This window comes from Salvelinus alpinus, chromosome 19 (assembly GCF_045679555.1).
Source record: "Salvelinus alpinus chromosome 19, SLU_Salpinus.1, whole genome shotgun sequence".
Lineage (NCBI taxonomy): Eukaryota > Metazoa > Chordata > Actinopteri > Salmoniformes > Salmonidae > Salvelinus > Salvelinus alpinus.
Genome location: NC_092104.1, coordinates 32,598,141 through 32,618,746, shown reverse-complemented (window position 1 = coordinate 32,618,746; position 20,606 = coordinate 32,598,141). Strand labels below are relative to the sequence as shown.

Here is a 20,606-nt window from a genome sequence, read left to right as displayed (position 1 = left end):
TCTTTCTCTGCGATTGTCATTCTAATGGAATTCAGAAAGAACAAAACACTGTCCTCAAAAATGTACATCAAAAGGTGCAAAGTTATGGGCAAAGACACAAAACATCCACATCAAATTGAATATTTTTATTGATCAAATAACATGGAAAACAACCACCTTTTTGTGCAGTATTAATTTACCATCCTTACAAACCTGTAACGATCGTCGTAATCCTCCTCGTCTGAGGAGGAGCAAGGATCAGACCAATATGCAGCGTGGTATGTATCCATATTTATTCGAATACTTTTCTAGACGAACAAAACAATAAACAAAACGAAACCAACAACGCTAACAGTCCTGAACATGTGAACAAATGAAAAACAATGAACGCACAAACAGGAACAATCACCCACAAACAAACAGTGAGAACAGCCTACCTAAATATGGTTCCCAATCAGAGACAACGTAAAACACCTGCCTCTGATTGAGAACCATATCAGGCAAATCAGACAACCCTAAACTAAACATAGAAACACATAACATAGAATGCCCACCCAGCTCACGTCCTGACCAACTAAATAAAGACTGAACAAAGGAAATAAGGACAGGAACGTGACAAAACCACTTAATGTAAATGTACATTACTGTATTGTACATAGGCTGGTCATCTAGGTTTGTACCCGTAGACTTTCCATCACCATGAAGAAAAACAATGCACAATACAGTAATTGAGTACATTGAGACATCAAGTGGTTTGTGATGATGTGATGTGAGGATGTGGCTCATTTGGTAGAGCATGGCACTTGCAATGCTAGGGTTGTGGGTTCGGGGGACCAATATGAAAATGTATGAAAATGTATGCACTCAAGTTGCTCGAATAAGAGTGTCTACTAAAATGGAAAAGGAATGAATAGAACATTTCAGTTTTCCCATAGAAATACGTAGCATTTGCAAAGTATTTCAAAAAATATTCCACAAGTATTATCAGACTCAAGTTACAAATACTGGTAAACACTCAAATACATTTAGTTTAAAAAATGTCACAAAAGTAGTGCACTGGGCCTTTAATAGTCCTGTATTAGCGGACCAAACTACTTCCCATAGCTATGGTCAAAAATCTTAAGAATTACAGGAAATTAGCTTTAAAACTTCCACATTTTCTCTCATGGCACAATGTGTAGATTAGCAAGAAATTAGCTAAAGAACTTCAAATGTTTTTTTGTTGGGTGGAGCGGGGTGCTCGAACCTTGCGGGACCCGAGAAACTGCACTATGCCACTGACAGTTAGGATACTTTCTGCCATTCCCTATAGAGTTTTATAATGACTCATTGAGGAATGACATATTCTGACCCATGTTGCAGGAACCTGAAGAGCCTGGAATTGCTTTTTTGAATGTAAATAGCCTACCTCTCGAAATCCAACGTGGACTCAGGGATAGATGTAACATAGTAAACCTAAATCTGTCTCCATATGACACATTTTGTATTGTATGTATTCATTTGTGGATGTTCATCATCCATTTGTATGATATGTTACGAATTGCAATTCATATTATACAGTGCCTTGCCAAAGTATTCACCCTTTTGGTGTTTTTCCTATTTTGTTGCATTACAACCTGTAATTGAAATGGATTTTTATTAGGATTTCATCTAATGGACATACACAAAATAGTCGAAATTGGTGAAATGAAATTTTTTAAAGTACTTTTTTCAACAATTTTTTATAATTTTTTTCAACTGAAAAGTGGTGCGTGCATATGTATTCACCCCCTTTGCTATGAAGCCCCTAAATAAGACGTCACATATAGTTAAATTAAGTCCACCTGTGTGCAATCTAAGTGTCACATGATCTGTCACATGATCTCAGTATATATACACCTGTTCTGAAAGGCCCCAGAGTCTGCAACACCACTAAGCAAGGGGCACCACCAAGCAAGCAGCACCATGAAGACCAAGGAGCTCTCCAAACAGGTCAGGGACAAAGTTGTGGAGAAGTACAGATCAGGGTTGGGTTATAAAAAATATCAGAAACTTTGAACATCCCACGGAGCACCATTAAATCCATTATTAAAAAATTGAAAGAATATGGCACCACAACAAACCTGCCAAGAGAGGGCCGCCCACCAAAACTCACAGACCAGGTAAGGAGGGCATTAATCAGAGAGGCAACAAAGAGACCAAAGATAACCCTGAAGGAGCTGCAAAGCTCCACAGCGGAGATTGGAGTATCTGTCCATAGGACCACTTTAAGCCGTACACTCCACAGAGCTGGGTTTTACGAAAGAGTGTCCTGAAAAAAATAAGCAAACATGTTTGGTGTTCGCCAAAAGGCATGTGGGAGACTCCCCAAACATATGGAAGAAGGTACTCTGGTCAGATGAGACTAAAATTGATATTTTTGGCAATCAAGGAAAACGCTACATCTGGTGCAAACCAAACACCTCTCATCACCCTGAGAATACCATCCCCACAATGAAGCATGGTGGTGGCAGCATCATGCTGTGGGGATGTTTTTCATTGGCAGGGACTGGGAAACTGGTCAGAATTGAAGGAATGATGGATGGCGCTAAATACAGGGACATTTTGTAGGGAAACCTGTTTCAGTCTTCCTGAGATTTGAGACTGGGATGGAGGTTCACCTGCCAGCAGGACAATGACCGAAAGCATACTGCAAAAGAAACACTCGAGTGGTTTAAGGGGAAACATTTAAATGTCTTGAAATGGCCTAGTCAAAGCCCAGACCTCAATCCAATTGAGAATTTGTGGTATGACTCCGCTGTACATCAGCGGAACCCATCCAACTTGAAGGAGCTGGAGCAGTTTTGCCTTGAAGAATGGGCAGAAATCCCAGTGGCTAGATGTGCCAAGCTTATAGAGACACACCCCAAGAGACTTGCAGCTGTAATTGCTGCAAAAGGTGGCTCTACAAAGTATTGACTTTGGGGGGGTGAATAGTTATGCACGTTGAAGTTATCTGTTTTTTTGTCTCATTTCTTGTTTGCTTCACAATAAAAAATGTTTTGCAACTTCAAAGTGGTAGGCATGTTGTGTAAATCAAATGATAGAAACCCCCCCAAAATCCATTTGAATTCCAGGTTGTAAGGCAAGAAAATAGGAAAAATGCCAAAGGGGGTGAATACTTTCACAAGCCACTGTATGTTATGAAATGCAATTTGCACAATATGTTACAAATGTGCAATATCTGTGATATTTGTTGTGGCTAATGTTAGCTATGGGGGCTAAAGTTAGCTAGGCTAGGGGTTAAGGTTAGGGGAAGGGTTGGCTAACACGCTAAGTAGTTGCTAATAGGCAAAAAATAGACATTTGTCTGTGATGTGTTTGGGGTGCTACACTTAGGAAAAAAAGGTGCTATCTAGAACCTTAAAAGGTTATTTGGCTGTCCCCACAGGAGAATCATTTGAAGAACCCTTGTTGGTTCCAGATAGAACCGTTTTGGGTTCTTCCTCTGTGGAAAGGGTTCTACATGGAACCCAAAACGGTTCTATCTGGAACCAAAAAGGGTTTTACCTGAAACCAAAAAGAGTTATCCTATAGGGACAGCCGAATAACCCTTTTGGAAACCATTTTTTCTAAGAGTGTAGACGTTTGCGTTATACACCCACGCATTCTCCCCAACCAACCTACCTCCTTTCATTTTTGGCTTAAAGGTACTACATGTAACAATTCAACAACGAACCGTCTCTTGTTGTCAAATTTACATTGACTGGGGCCAGCAAATCTCGTGTTGTCAAATTGACTGGTCCGTTGTTGAATTGACAAAAATAATCAGAATCACCTTTATTTGCCAAGTACATTTACACATACCCGGAATTTGCCTTAGTGAGAAGATGCTGTCAGCAATAGACAATATACAAACACATCATACAGAAAATACAATATTGGAACAGTCTGTAATACCAACATGTTTCAAGCAGACAACCACAGTCCCTGTGCCTAAGAACACGAAGGTAACCTGCCTAAATGACTACCGACTGTAGCACTCACGTCTGTAGCCATGAAGTGCTTTGAAAGGCTGGTCATGGCTCACATCAACACCATTATCCCAGAAACCCTAGACCCACTCCAATTTGCATACCGTACCAACTGATCCACAGATAATGCAATCTCTATTACACTCAACACTGCCTTTTCCCACCTGGACAAAAAGAACACCTATGTGAGAATGCTATTCATTGACTACAGCTCAGTGTTCAACACCATAGTGCCATCAATGCTCACCACTAAGCTAAGGACCCTGTGACTAAACACCTCCCTCTGCAACTGGATCCTGGACTTCCAGACGGGCCGCCCCCAGGTGGTAAGGGTAGGGAACAACACATCCGCCACACTGATGCTCAACACGGGGGCCCCTCAGGGGTGCATGCTCAGTCCCCTCCTGTACTCCCTGTTCACTCATGACTGCATGGTCAGGCACGACTCCAACACCATCATCAAGTTTGCCGATGACACAACAGCCTGATCACCGACAATGATGAGACAGCCTATAGGGAGGAGGTCAAAGACCTGGCCGTGTGATGCCAGGACAACAACCTCTCCCTCAACGGGATCAAGACAAAGGAGATGATTGTGGACTACAGGAAAAGGAGGACAGAGGACGCCCCCATTCTCATCGACGGGGCTGTGGTGAAAAAGGTTGAGAGCTTCAAGTTCCTTGGTGTCCACATCACCAACAAATTATCATGGTCCAAACACACTAAGACAGTTGTGAAGACATGACAAAGCCTATTCACTAAGACACACTAAGACATGACGAAGCCTATTCCCCCTCAGGAGACTGAAAAGATTTGGCATGGGTCCTCAGATCCTCAAAAGGTTCTTCAGCTGCACCATCGAGAGCCTCCTGACTGATTGCATCACTGCCTGGTATGGCAACTGCTCGTCCACCGACCGCAAGGCTCGACAGAGGGTATTGTGTACGGCCCAGTACATCACTGGGGCCAAGCTTCCTGCCATCCAGGACCTCTATATCAGGCGGTGTCAGAGGAAGACACTAAAAATTGTCAAAGACTCCAGCCATGCTTGTCATAGACTGTTCTCTCTGCTACCGCACGGCAAGTGGTACCGGAGCGCCAAGTCAAGGTCCAAAAGGCTTCTTAACAGCCCCAAGCCATAAGACCCCTGAACAGCTAATCAAAGGGCTACCCAGACCCCTATTTTACGCTGCTACTCTCTGTTTAAAATCTATGCATAGTCACTTTAACTCTACCTACATGTACATATTACCTCAATTACCTCATCTAAACAGTGCCCCCGCACATTGACTCTGTACCGGTACCCATTGTATATAGCCTCGCTTGTTATTTTACTCCTGCTGTTTAATTATTTGTTACTTCTATTTTCTATTTTTTACTCATCTATTTTTTACTTTACACTTTTTTTTATTTTTCTTAACTTCTTAAAGAATTGTTGGTTAAGGGCTTGTAAGTAAGCATTTCACTGTTGTATTCAGCGCGTGTGACAAATAAAATTTGATTTGATTTTAAACATAAAACACAAAACTCTGGAGTATAGGCAGATTACAGTGGGAATATATACAATTTACAAAGGGGATATATCTTTATAAGCAGCTGGAGGGATGCTGCTGTGGCGAATATGTACAGTGTTGTGTGGGGGTTAACATAGTGAAAACGCAGATTTGTATTAGAGGTCAAGAGATTTGCTGGCCTCAGTCAATTTGACAACAAGAGCCGGACAGTCTTTTGTTGACCAATAAGAAGGCTGTGGCATTACAATACAATTTTGTGTGGGCCCAATAACATAACTCCAATAACTCTCTCTAATGTCAATTTGCCTTGTCTACGGCTGTCTTGGCTAGTTATTACTGTTTTATTTCAAGGTAGAGCCTTCAGTCCCGCTCAAAATGCCTTAGACAGCTCTTTCGTCTCACCCAACATCAGCTGGCTTAACTAGTCCCTCTAGAGATGAAACCTCTCTCATTGTCACTCAACACCTAGGTTTACCTCCACTGTACTCACATCCTACTATACCCTTGTCTGTACATTATGCCCTGAATCTATTCTACCACGCCCAGAAATCTGCTCCTTTTATTCTCTGTCCCCAACGCACTAGACGACCAGATCTTAAAGCCTTTAGCCGTACCCTTATCCAACTCCTCCTCTGTTCCTCTGGTGATTTAGAGGTTAACATAGGCCCTGTAGCCCCCAGTTCCACTCATATTCCCCAGGCGCTATCTTTTGCTGACTTCTGTAACCGTAAAAGCCTTGGTTTCATGCATTTTAACATCAGAAGCCTCCTCCCTAAATTTGTTTTATTCACTGCTTTAGCACACTCCGCCAACCCTGATGTCCTAGCCATGTCTGAATCCTGGCATAAGAAGGCCACCAAAATTTCTGAAAATTCCATCCCCAACTACAACATTTCCCGCCAAGATAGAACTGCCAAAGGGGGTGGAGTTGCAATCTACTGCAGAGACAGTCTGCAGAGTTCTGTCATGCTATCCAGGTATGTGCCCAAACAGTTTGAGCTTCTACTTTTAAAAATCCACCTTTCCAGAGTTAAGTCTCTCACTGTTGCCGCTTGTTATAGACCCCCCTCAGCCCCCAGCTGTGCTAGACGGCCTGTTCGTATAGCCTTTAGCCGTACCCTTTTCCTACTTCTCCTCTGTTCCTCTGGTGATGTAGAGGTTAACCCAGGTCCTGCAGTGCCTAGCTCGACTCCAACTCCCCAGGTGCCCTTATTTGTTGACTTCTGTAACCGTAAAAGCCTTGGTTTCATGCATGTAAACATTAGAAGCCTACTCCCTAAGTTTGTTTTACTCACTGCTTTAGCACACTCTGCCAACCCAGATGTCTTAGCCGTGTCTGAATCCTGGTTTAGGAAAACCACCAAAAACCCTGAAATCTCCATCCCTAACTATAACATTTTTCGCCAAGATAGAACTGCCAAAGGGGCCGGTGTTGCAATCTACTGCAAAGATAGCTTGCAGAGTTCTGTCTTACTATCCAGGTTTGTACCTAAACAATTCGAGCTTCTACTATCTAAAGATTCACCTTTCCAGAAACAAGTCTCGGTCTGTTGCCGCTTGCTATAGACCACCCTCTGCCCCCAGCTGTGCCCTCGACACCATATGTGAATTGATTGCCCCCCATCTATCTTCAGAGCTCGTGCTACTAGGTGACCTACACTGGGACATGCTTAACACCCCGGCCATCCTACAATCTAAGCTTGATGCCCTCAATCTCACACAAATTATCAATGAACCTACCAGGTACAACCCCAAATCCGTAAACACGGGCACCCTCATAGATATCATTCTAACTAACTCGCCCTCCAAATACACCTCTGCTGTTTTCAATCAAGATCTCAGCAATCACTGCCTCATTGCCTGCATCCGTAATGGGTCTGCGACCAAACGACCACCCCTCATCACTGTCAAACACTCCCTAAAACACTTCTGCGAGCAGGCCTTTCTAATCGACCTGGCCGGGGTATCCTGGAATGACATTGACCTCATCCCGTCAGTAGAGGATGCCTGGTTATTCTTTAAAAGTGCCTTCCTCATTATCTTAAATAAGCATGCCTCATAGTTTTTTTAAAAACTAAGAATAGATTTAGTCCTTGGTTCACTTCAGACCTGTCTGCCCTTGACCAGCACAAAAACATCCTGTGACGTTCAGCATTAGCATCGAACAGCTCCCGTGATATGCAAATTTTCAGGCAAGTTAGGAACAAATATACACAGGCAGTTAGGAAAGCTAAGGCTAGCTTTTTCAAACAGAAATTAGCATCCTGTAGCACAAACTCAAAAAAGTTCTGGGACACTGTAAAGTCCATGGAGAATAAGAACACCTCCTCCCAGCTGCCCACTGCTCTGAAGATAGGAAACACTGTTACCACCGATAAATCCACTATAATTGAGAATTTCAATTAGCATTTTTCTACGGCTGGCCATGCTTTCCACCTGGCTACCCCTACCCCGGTCAACTGCCCGGCACCCTCCACAGCAACCCGCCAAAGCCCCCACCATTTCTCCTTCACTCAAATCCAGATAGCTGATGTTCTGAAAGAGCTGCAAAATCTGGACCCCTACAAATCAGCCGGGCTAGACAATCTGGACCATCTCTTTCTAAAATGATCTGCCGAAATTGTTGCAACCCCTATTACTAGCCTGTTCAACCTCTCTTTCGTATCGTCTGAGATTCCCAACGATTGGAAAGCTGCCGTGGTCATCCCCCTCTTCAAAGGGGTGACACTCTTGACCCAAACTGCTACAGACCTATATCTATCCTACCCTGTCTTTCTAAGGTCTTCGAAAGCCAAGTTAACAAACAGATTACCGACCATTTCGAATCCCACCATATCTTCTCCGCTATGCAATCTGGTTTCAGAGTTGGTCATGGGTGCACCTCAGCCACACTCAAGGTCCTAAACGACATCATAACCACCATCGATAAGAGACATTACTGTGCAGCCGTATTCATCGACCTGGCCAAGGCTTTTGACTCTGTCAATCACCACATTCTTTTTGGCAGACTCGACAGCCTTGGTTTCTCAAATGATTGCCTCGCCTGGTTTACCAACTACTTCTCTGATAGAGTTCAGTGTGTCAAATCGGAGGGCCTGTTGTCCGGACCTCTGGCAGTCTATATGGGTGTGCCACAGGGTTCAATTCTCGGGCCGACTCTCTTCTCTGTATACATCAACGATGTCGCTCTTGTTGCTGGTGATTCTCTGATCCACCTCTACGCAGACGACACCATTCTGTATACTTCTGGCCCCTCTTTGGACACTGTGTTAACTAACCTCCAGACGAGCTTCAATGCCATACAACTCTCCTTCCGTGGCCTCCAACTGCTCTTAAATGCAAGTAAAACTAAATGCATGCTATTCAATCGATCACTGCCCGCACCTGCCCGCCCGTCCAGCATCACTACTCTGGACGGCTCTGACTTAGAATACGTGGACAACTACAAATACCTAGGTGTCTGGTTAGACTGTAAACTCTCCTTCCAGACTCACATTAAGCATCTCCAATCCAAAATTAAATCTAGAATCGGCTTCCTATATCGCAACAAAGCATCCTTCACTCGTGCTGCCAAACATACCCTTGTAAAACTGACCATCCTACCAATCCTCGACTTCGGCGATGTCATCTATAAAATAGCCTCCAACACTCTACTCAACAAATTGGATGCAGTCTATCACAGTGCCATCCGTTTTGTCACCAAAGCCACATACACTACCCACCACTGTGACCTGTACGCTCTCGTTGGTTGGCCCTCGCTTCATACTCGTCGCCAAACCTACTAGCTACAGGTTATCTACAAGTCTCTGCTAGGTAAAGCCCCGCCTTATCTCAGCTCACTGGTCACCATAGCAGCACCCACCCGTAGCACGCGCTCCAGCAGGTATATTTCACTGGCCACCCCCAAAGCCAACTCCTCTTTTGGCCGCCTTTCCTTCCAGTTCTCTGTTGCCAATGACTGGAACAAATTGCAAATATCACTGAAGCTGGAGACATATCTCCCTCACTAACTTTAACTTCTTGAGGATAGGGTGCAGAGTTTTCACTTAGGGAAAAATAGTGTGCGCAATTTCAACTTCGTGCTACTCATCCCCAGAATATAAGATATGCATATTATTAGTAGATTTGGATAGGAAACACTCTGAAGTTTCTAAAACTGTTTGAATCATATCTGTAAGTATAACAGAACTTATATAGCAGTCAAAACCCTGAGGACTAACTTTTTTCTTTTTAAGTTCCTGTATGTTCAATGGTTGTTATGGGCAAACCAGAATTCTAATCAGTATACACGTAGTTCCTACTGCTTCCACTGGATGTCGCCATTGTATGGAAAAAGGTTAAGGTTTTTCCTTAGTTAACAGAGAAAGATATTGACCCGGAAGTGGAGTGACGTCGTTTGTTTATGTTTGAGAGTTGAGCAAGACTTGAAAAGTACCGTGAGTTTGTTGATATCCTGTATTGAAAACAGATTGACCAGTCTTCAATTTGATCGATTATTAACGTTTACAAATAACTTAAGTTGTATTACAAAAGTACTTTGAAATGTTTTGGCAAAGTTTAGAGGTAATTTTTTAGATATTTTGTCGTGATTTTGCGCAAATTGAACGCTGTTTTTCCTGGTACAACGGCGCCAAATAAATGGACAATTTGGATATATATGGACGGAATTAATCGAACTAAAGGACCATTTGTGATGTTTATGGGACATATTGGAGTGCCAACAAAAGAATCTCGTCAAAGGTAATGCATGTTTTATATTTTATTTCTGCGTTTTGAGTAGCGCCGGCATGGTTGAAATTGTCAAAAAAGAGAGTGTAGCTTCTGTACTATCATCAGATAATAGCATCTTATGCTTTCGCCGAAAAGCCTTTTTGAAATCTGACATGTTGGCTGGATTCACAACGAGTGTAGCTTTAATTTGGTATCTTATATGTGTAATTTAATAAAGTTTGATTTTATAGATTTTTTTTTAAATCTGGCGCTCTACATTTTAACAGGCTGTTGGGACGCTAGCGTCCCGCTATCCCAGAGAGGTTTTAAGCATCAGCTGTCAGAGCAGCTTACCGATCATTGCACCTGTACATAGCTCATCTGTAAATAGCCCACCCAACTACCTCATCCCCATATTGTTGTTTATTTTTTGCTCCTTTTTACCCCAGTATCTCTACTTGCACATTCATCTTCTGCACATCTATAACTCCAGTGTTTAATTGCTAAATTGTAATTATTTCGCCACTATGGCCTATTTATTACCTTACCTCCCTAATCTTACTACATTTGCACACACTGTATATAGACTTTTCTGTTGTGCTATTGACTGTACGTTTGTTGATCCCATGTGTAACTCTGTGTTGTTTGTGTCGCACTGCTTTGCTCTATCTTGGCCAGGTCGCAGTTGTAAATGAGAACTTGTTCTCAACTGGCCTACCGGGTTAAATAAAGGTAAAATATTTTTTTATTTATAAAACATAACATTCTGAGAACCATGTTCTTAGAGCTTCTTAGAGCATTCTAAGGATGTTATTTAAAAACATATACATTTTGTTCTCAGCATCAACAAAACTCTCTATCCTCTATCTTGTTAAGTGTGTTCAGGTGGGTTGGCTGCGCCCACTAATTGGCGACACCTCATCTTAATGATTGTTTCCTTTGAAATGGGGTCTGCTTGACTAGACTAAAGTTAACAGCTTTATATAAGTAAAAAAAACATGGCATGCTAGCTCCATCCTGGTGGCGCAGTGAACTAATTCAATGGATGGAGAACAGAAGATCATCGGTTAGAATCTCACTGACGCCATGTCACAATGGAAAATACATGTGTTTGCATAATTGATGCCTAAGCAAATTAATTTCAAAATAGTTCATCTAAGCTAGCAGTGTTATTAAAGATCTAATTTAAATATGTTCTCAGAACATTATTTAATTACCTTTAAATAACCTATCATTTCTGTTCTGACCCTGCTGGTCATCTATGAACATTTGAACATCTTGGCCATGTCCTGTTATAATCTCCACCCGGCACAGCCAGAAGAGGACTGGCCACCCCTCATAGCCTGGTTCCTCTCTAGGTTTCTTCCTAGGTTCTGGCCTTTCTAGGGAGTTGTTCCTAGCCACCGTGCTTCTACACCTGCATTGCTTGCTGTTTGGGGTTTTAGGCTGGGTTTCTGTACAGCACTTTGTGACATCAGCTGATGTAAGAAGGGCTTTATAAATACATTTGATTGATTGATTGTTCTCAGAATGTTAATAAAACCTCATAGGACAACTTTCAGGGAACCATAGTAAAATTTTCTCAGAACCTCCCTGCAACCTCAAAATAAAGGTTCCCAGAACAGGAAAAAATGTCACTTCAGTTCTCAGAACGTTTAAAAAAAACGTTAAATTTTTCTGGTCAGGAAGCGTATGGCTTCATTACCCAAAACCAATGGGAAACCAAAAATGTACGTTCCCATAACTTCCAAGGAACCAAATATGCTAGTTGGGTTCAGTTTTATGTAGGCTAACCATACCAAACATAACATGTCATACTAATCTGAGTGTCACAGATTTACGATTACTACTACAAAATTATGCTCCTCAATGGAAATTGTGGATAGACCTTTTTTCCTTTATATACTATCCACAATCATATTTTACAGAAAATTGATAATCATCCACTATCGACAACAATTGAAATTGTCTACAATTATGCAGGCATGTGCTTTTGGGCATAGTTTTGAAGACAAATGCATTTATGGATGTTGAATTTACTAACCACTCACAGGAGGTAACCCATAATAAACGTTAATTAATGGCCATTAGGCCTATTACCATTTAAACACTCCGTTATTTGATTTTTAAAGTGGATAAAGCAGCCTGCACTGGCCACCAGAGGATGCTGCCAGCCATAAAACTTGTCGACATGTTGTACAGTATATGTCTATGTCCTGAGCCTGGCCTCCCTCTCATTTTGCCATCCTGTGTTTTCTGCAGTGATTAAAGTTCAAGATAAAGTTAGAATTGGGCTATGCCTATGTGATAACGAAAACCTTAAAACATTTGTCGCTGAGGAATTTACAGACAGTTAAATTTAACATTTAGAACTTAACATTTATAAAAATTTGCTTATAGCCTAATATAAAATGTATTGGAATAAAGCAATATTCAACCTCCCCGTTGCATAATTCAGAGGGATTCAGGTTAAGCATGGGTTGTCTAACACCGCACAACAACGCAGACCACACCTTGAGTGCACTCCACTCGGTTATCTAAAGTCGGACTCAGTTATGTAAAGTAAGCACTATCTCTCCTAATATTTATTTATTTATTTACTAATATTTACTTGACGTAAACACTTGAGGAAAACATTAGGTAAACATCCTAGTTCTGATTCTGACTCAGCATTTCAGTTCACAACGTTCAGACATCTAGCTCAGCTCAGACATCTAGGCCGGTAAAAGCCTAGTCCTACACATATGCAGTCAGGCCTAATCACTTAAACGTGGACAGATATCATACTGAACATTAATTGTCATGAGTGGTTTATGGAACTGTTTGCGCAATGTATTCTCTCGGACATTCTTAGAAATATTGAAACTAAAATGATGCGCGGTTGTGTAGCCTATTGCGCGCACTAGGCTACACAACCATGGAGAGATCACAAGGCCTATTAGATCACTTTTTATGGTCTATTGGGATCATTACAAAGGTAGCCTATAATATACAATCAGTCAAACTTTTACATATTGTTTTATCAAATGTTCTCATCGTGGGGACAGTATATGTTATCTTTTTCTTTTTTCACTGAACCTCTCCAGACGCACGTGAAACGTGAGCAGCTTTTACCTAGTTCGAACTGCACATGACGAGTTGTGATTTTAGACATTGATCACGTCTGCACCAACATGTATATTTTTCCCAGGTTCATCGTGAGATACTCAAGCATTTTATGCTGAGACAGAAAGTGCTTTGCGGAAGACTACATGTGTGTGCGTAATCGTTGGATAGTGTGGTAGCTCTGTTCGTTTTCCATTATTTAGGACAATAGAATAACTTTAATTCAATGTTTTTTATTTTGTTTAGAGGTCCGTGCATGATGTAACGTTAATGATAATGCTTAGGTCTAAAATATGTAAGTGCTCTGTGATTGTAATTAGTTAAATAGTGTAGGCTACAGCAATGCATTTCTTAAGTCTTTAATAGCATGATAGCGTCTATTTAACTTTGTCGTTTTGCGCTAGGCAATTTTACAGTGATTTATACATGCGGACAGCGAGATTAGAGGTCATACAGATCATTCATTTATTTATTTTCAGCAAAAATGTATCTGAATATACTTGGGTTTTTCCAACAATTCAGTGCCTTTTGAGAAGTGTATCTTGGTCAAAAATAACTTTTAATTTCAGCTGATTTTAACATTCTGTCATAAAAAGCACGTTCGACTTTAAAAAAAACTATTTCCCATTATAGTAAGTGCCAAATAAAGTAACAGGTTTGACCATAACAGGGTTGATGATATCATGTTAAATCAACCACAAATCCCCTTGTGACAGGGGGAATGGAAGCTGTCTGCAACAGGGAGGCAATTGAATGCAAGTGTAGCACATGAGGGTGTGTGAAGTGTCCCCACTTGTGCCAGCAAATAGCTAGCTTTTCACAAGGCTCAGACTGGTAAAACCCTTCATCCGGGCAGTAACGTGTGCTAAGGCAGAGGTCCGGTGTTCCCGCCATGTATCAGCCGAATCCGGAGGAAGTGATACTAGCAAAGCAAGCAGCATGACAAGGTACAGCACAAAAAGTGATATTGATCCCAAAAAATTCTAGCCTGTCTATCTATGCATATTTGACCGTTCAAATTTTCACCGCAAAGAGTAGAACCAGCTCACCCGCTTTCACACTATGATTTGACTATTATATTTTCCATGTTTCTTTTGAAAAAACATATTTTAAAAGGATAGTTTCACCATATTAAAATGAGAGTTCAGTTCACATAACAGGGTTGACCTAAACATTAGGGATAGAAGTACATGAATCACGCATTAAATAAATAATCATCTTCAGAAATGACTTTTTCAAAGCAGCAAAATAACTAAGGCTTTACAATGATGGTGAAAAGCTGGAGAAATGTTAGGATTAAGTGGGTTAAAATAGTGTAAAACAGCAGAATTTGTGCACTTTAGCAAGTCTTTATTCATTTAAAAATCCAGATTGATTGAATTCTCCATGTGGTCTATATTAATGGTCTATATTAAAGGGCACCAATTGAATATAGCAGGCTTTTAAAATGCAATATTGGTGCACAGAACGACCCATTTGTTTTAATGCCTATACTCTCAGGCTTCTCTTTCGACTCCAAGCCGGATCAGTCAGGTTTGAGTCGTCAACATGACATTTGCTGCCACTGAGCAGAGGCCACTCGCCTAGATGTGTTCGGTAGAATCCGTCGCTTTTGGTAGCGCGGAGTCAAAATAGTCGCGACTCTTTTGGTAATGACAATGATATGGACCCCTGCAGCAAAGCCAGCGCAGCCAGAGGACACCGTGTAAAAATGGTCTGTACACTTATCTATAGACTGACCCAGTTTTGACCCCACGTTTAAATAATTAGTTCAGTAATTTATTACACACTGTCAATAACGTAAAATGTGAATTCAACTAAAGCAAGGGACATAAAAGCAAGGGACACAAACGTGCATTTGTGAATACAAGCAAGATACATTTCCTTCTGTATTGGGTATTCTCCTGCTAGGGAGGGGAATGTAATTTAACGTTGTTTCCATTATCCAAATTATGACCATAATTTTAGCAATAGCCTACGTATTTTTGTAGGCCTATCTAGGCTTATTTGATAATGCATGATGTAAGTTGAGGTGCCCATTAATTAAGTTACTACAGTTCATAGCCTATAGGCCCAGCAAATCTAAATAGAATGTATCATAATATGCAGGACAATTAATACAGATTTTCTCTCATTTCCAAAGACATTATGTTTATCCGATTTTTCTTAAATGTAGCGGTGATCATATGGGTTAATCAATTTGAGTACATCACCATGCTAGCCTAAAACCAATACATTTAACAGAAATGTACAATATATTATGTTGTCTTAGACCTTATTAGGGGAATGGGGTGTGACAAAAGCTCTAAAATCCCCACCTGTCTCGTCTAGGGAAAGTGTTGTGTGACATCAGAGGAATGCCCAGAGGAGTGCCCAACGGTGATTGGTTGCGGAGGGAGGTCCCCGCTGCCTAGTAGGAATAAAACCCTCTTCTAATTCTCATCAGTGAAAGCTCGACTGGAACTGTCTATTGTCCCACTTGACCTAACTGTTGAGAAGTTTGCATTTTACCCTGAAACAGAAGTCTACTAAGGTAAAGTGAAACTTTACTTTGATTGTCTTGGTCTTAAAGCCTGCAATATATATGCTTGTTTGGATTATTCTATTTATAGGGTCTGTTATTGAAGCAATTGTAAAAGCTTTAGAAGAAAATTATAATATGCCTACATAATTAATTTGATGTAAGAAATATTATTATATTTAAGTACCTATTATAAGCAAAAAAAATATTTATTTTTTTACCTGTATTTATTACAAAGTTTGTATTGTCTTAGAGTGGCAGTCTACTCCATTGCTTGCTTATATGTTTTTATTGATGTTCTTTCTGTAGTGCTAATAGAGTGATATTGAACTCAACCTTTAATGTGGGTCATGTTCATTCATGTGGAGCTCTTCCTCTAATGCTTGTATCCACTGCTGATCTTTCTCTGTGAATTAACACTTAAATGTAGCCTAGCGGTTAAGAGCATTAGGCCAGTAACCAAAAGGTTGCACGTCTGCCTATGTGCTCTTGAACAAGGCACCTAACCATAACTGCTCTGGATAAGAGCATCTGCACAATGTGGTGCATGAACACAAGAGTACATTCATGTTAAGCTCTTCCTCCACAATTATTGAAAATGTATGAATTCATGTGTTTTCACACTTGTAACACATTAATTAATCAACTTGTCTGTCCTCAGCTAGAGAAATGAGGAACCTACAGGAGAGAACTCTTCACGTGGCCACCCCACTGAGGGAGAGCCTTGCCCTGACCAAAGTGGCAGGCACCTCTGTCTACCTGAAACTAGACTCATCCCAGCCCACAGGATCCTTCAAGATCAGGGGCATTGGACACCTTTGCAAGACAGTGAGTGAATCACACATACCTACAATTTTAGGCTCATGAGTTAGGAGAGGAAAAGGATGTGGAGTGAGGGGGTGCTTGTGATAAGATGGGGTGATGTTGTTGTGCTAGAATGCATGTTAGGGGCCCCAGCAAAACAACATGGGGTGTGGATGTGCAGGGGAATCGTATATAGCATGTTCCCAGTAGGACCAGTCCAGACCAGTTTGAGGAGGTCAGTCCCTGTCTGAACACTGGACATGTGACTAATTTGGTTTGATTTGATATTTTCAATGTGGGGGCCCTTGAGTTCTTCTCATAAAGGTTAACAGAACTGTGAGTCATATCATGTGCTCTTTGTTGTCTTTCAGTGGGCTGAACGAGGCTGTGAGAGATTTGTCTGCTGTTCAGGTGAGTAATCAATCACATCCTTAGCTTGAAATCACGCTTACATTTCTTTGTCACAATACAAGAAGCATAACATATTATCTCAGAAATCTATATTCTTATGGGATCTTTCAGCTAAGCACTCTCCGTATAGTATCCCTTTTCCTGAAGTGGCCAATGTCATTGCTCCATCACAGGAGGAAATGCTGGTATGGCGGCTGCCTACTCTGCCCGTAAACTTGGGGTACCTGCCACCATTGTCGTGCCCAGTGTCACCCCGGAACCAACAGTTGAGAGGCTGAGGGACGAAGGCGCCGATGTGGTCATTCATGGCAAGACGCTGAATGAGAGCATTGAATATGGACAACAGCTTGTGGCCAACAACCCTGGATGGATCTTCATCTCTCCCTTTGATGACCCTCTCATCTGGTGAGTTACAGATACCATATCAATACACTTCAGCAACATCCGTGTTGCTCTATTTCCTGTGAATGTACTGGGAATAATAGTCAAAGTAAGAGTGTCTTCCATGAAATAAGGATAGCTGATAAGGGATAAGAAACATTGAACTCTATTCCAATCCAAATTAAACTTTGCGTGGCGTATTTTCTTGTAAACATGTATTATTGTAAACTTGTAAACATGTATTATGTATTACATGTATGAGTGTTACCATGCTTTACTGAGTAAAACTTGTATATTATTCTCTGTGCAATGATAGGATGATTGGCAGAATCTATGAGGATCTCTTATTGTGCATTTTTGTGCTGCAGTTAACAAGAGGGATTGAAGATAATCTAATTCTGCAAGATGACTGAACCCTCATGGCAGCCAAATGTTTCTGGTTAATTTCACAGCCAAACACTAACTATACACTTCAGCTGAATAGACTTCAATGTTATCAGCAGCATTATAGCAGAAGCAGCAGCCTTTTCTTGTCTCATGAACGATTAACAACATAGCTTATTCCGAAAGATTGTTAGTGTTCCATTCCAGTCAACATAGAACTATGTATACAAAGCAGATTCTAAGGACTGCTTTGCAATGTATCATAAAATGTATTGTGAATGAAAAGTGAAAACATTTTTTTTTCAATGTGTGTGTAGGGAGGGCCATGCGTCTCTGGTGAAGGAGGTGGAGTCCGAGCTGCAGGAGAAGCCTGGGGCGATGGTGTTGTCTGTTGGAGGTGGAGGCCTCATGAACGGGGTTGTCGAAGGACTGCGTCGCGCCGGCTGGGAAAATGTTCCAGTCGTAGCGATGGAGACCATGGGGGCACATAGCCTCAATGCTGCTATAAAGGCTGGGAAGTTGATCACTCTGCCTGAGATCACAAGGTAAGAAATCGTAAGAGTCACACTCACACCGAGAGACCAGGATCTTTAAAAAATATATATTTTACCTTTATTTAACCAGGTAGGCTAGTTGAGAACAAGTTCTCATTTACAACTGCGACCTGGTCAAGATAAAGCAAAGCAGTGCGACACAAACAACAACACAGAGTTACACATGAAATAAACAAGCGTACAGTCAATAACACAATAGAAAAAAGAAAGTCTATATACAGTGTGTGCAAATGGCAGGAGGAGGTAAGGCAAAAAAATAGGCCATAGTAGCGGAGTAATTACAATTTAGCAAATTAACACTGGAGTGATAGATGAGGAGATGAGGATGTGCAAGTAGAAATACTGGTGTGCAAAAGAGCAGAAAAGTAAATAAAAACAATATGGGGATGAGGTAGGTAGATTTGGTGGGCTATTTATTTATCTCTTTAACATTACAGCCAAACAGTCATATGTTAGCACAAAAAAAGAAGGCAAAGCCGTATGCACAACAACAATTCTATCATTTTCATCTACACAGCATTGCCACAACATTGGGCCTGACAAGAGTATCTGCACAGACCCTGAAACTTGCTGGCGAACATACCGTTTATGCCGAGGTGGTCTCAGACCAGGATGCTGTCAAAGCTGTCGAGCGCTTTGTTGGTGAGCATCACAAACAGTGGGCTAGACCTGTGTAGAGGATCATATGATTACTACTGTATACCTAAAAAAGCCCACAAGCCTCTCTGATACTGAATTCCTCTTCCTCCATCTCCAGACGATGAGAAGGTCCTGGTGGAGCCTGCGTGTGGCGCTGCCCTGGCAGCTGTGTACTGTGACATCATCCCCAGACTGCAGAAGGAGGGCAAGCTGGCGCAGGACCTGGGCCCTGTGGTGATCGTGGTGTGCGGAGGCAACAACATCAGCATGGAACAGCTCCAGAAACTGAAGCAGCAGTTGGGCATGTCATCTAGCTAGGCAGACAGACGGCTTTGGGTTCTGCTGATTCTTTCTCCATCACTCCATTCCCCAGATCGTTCCAGCTTTAGCTCCCCTACTCTATTGTGCACTACCAATATGTGCATCTCATTATGAGTCATGAACACCATTGGGCCAAATCATTCCAGACTGTGTGCAGTATACTCCTGAAAGGGCATGACTGGCTGAAGGATGAACTGACTTTCGATTCAGCAATAGCTTACGGTTAAGATAAAAAAAAGCATTGAAAGGCATTAATAGGCATACAGTCTACTGCTCTGGCAGTAGTAGTCTTTCAATTGAATAGCCTAGATGATTAACTAGTAGAGTTAGAGTTGTATTGTAGAGTTGTATTGTTGTTTGTATTTAGCAAGTTTTATGTTCATGTAAACTATACCATTGGTTGTATTTTCTTCACCCTCTTTTGTACTGTATGAGTGATATTTAAAAATAAATATAATTATACAAATTTTTCCTGAACATCCTGTCTGTAAAGAGTCTTGTGTGTAGCTGGTGAGAGAGTCAGGCGCAGGACAGCAGATACGAGTAAAAAACGTGCTTTACTCAAAAAAGGCAAATATACAAAGAAACATCTTTAGCACACACAGACGGACCGAAATGTACAATAAACAATCACTCACAAAAACCATGTGGGGAACAGAGGGTTAAATAATGAACAAGTGATTGTGGGATTGACAACAGGTGTGTGAAACAAAGACAAAACAAATGGAAAATGAAAAGTGGATCGGCAGTAGCTAGAAATCCGGTGACGTCGACCGCCGAACGCCGCCCGAACAAGGAGAGGGACCGACTTCGGCGGAAGTCGTGACACTGTCTGGAATACCATTTCTTATAATCTGTGTTATGAATTTAATATTTATATTCTGGTGAGGCTTCTTTCTACTGTGCAAATAAATAAACTAAAATGACAAACTAAATTTAACGAAACTAAAACGTCTCATATCTACAGTATTGTTTTGTATTATTGGATGAAATTCTGACCAATAGCCATATTAGACATTAAATGCATCTAATTGGCCAGTCATATTGTTCACGGCAGCGCAGGGGTTCAATCCTAAAGATGATATGGTGAGGTTGGGAGATATTCATGCACTCAGCATTTGAAGGCCTTTTATTTTGTTTTTATTTTTTAACCTTGATTTATCTTGGCAAGTCAGTTAAGAACAAATTGTTATTTACAATGACAACTTAGGAACAGTGGGTTAACTGCCTTGTTCAGGGGCAGAACGACAGATTTTTACCTTGTCAGCTCGGGGATTCAATCTAGCAACCT

At 41.3% G+C, this 20,606-nt stretch overlaps 1 protein-coding gene across 2 annotated transcripts; it reads left to right on the top strand.

Annotated features, from left to right (window-relative positions):
• Positions 1-9,809: 9,809 nt before the first annotated feature.
• On the top strand, positions 9,810-19,792 carry LOC139545386 (L-serine dehydratase/L-threonine deaminase-like). 2 transcript variants are annotated; one of them, XM_071353102.1, is made up of 8 exons: positions 9,810-10,225; positions 15,632-15,833; positions 16,483-16,649; positions 16,997-17,036; positions 17,210-17,441; positions 18,119-18,346; positions 18,873-18,997; positions 19,113-19,792. In XM_071353102.1, exons 3-8 carry the CDS (start codon positions 16,491-16,493, stop codon positions 19,310-19,312), a joined length of 984 nt encoding a protein of 327 aa, XP_071209203.1. In that variant the 5' UTR covers positions 9,810-10,225; positions 15,632-15,833; positions 16,483-16,490; the 3' UTR covers positions 19,313-19,792. The 2 variants fall into 2 exon arrangements, with proteins under 2 accessions (XP_071209203.1, XP_071209202.1); XM_071353101.1 differs by lacking the exon at positions 9,810-10,225 and adding an exon at positions 14,895-15,014.
• Positions 19,793-20,606: the final 814 nt, after the last annotated feature.

Coding starts and splice junctions, on each gene's coding strand:
- LOC139545386 (XM_071353102.1), top strand. CDS start 16,491: ATGAGGAACCTACAGGAGAGAACTCTTCACGTGGCCACCCCACTGAGG. Junction 17,037..17,209: donor GAGATTTGTCTGCTGTTCAG/GTGAGTAATCAA, acceptor GCTCCATCACAG/GAGGAAATGCTGGTATGGCG. Junction 18,347..18,872: donor ACTCTGCCTGAGATCACAAG/GTAAGAAATCGT, acceptor TCATCTACACAG/CATTGCCACAACATTGGGCC.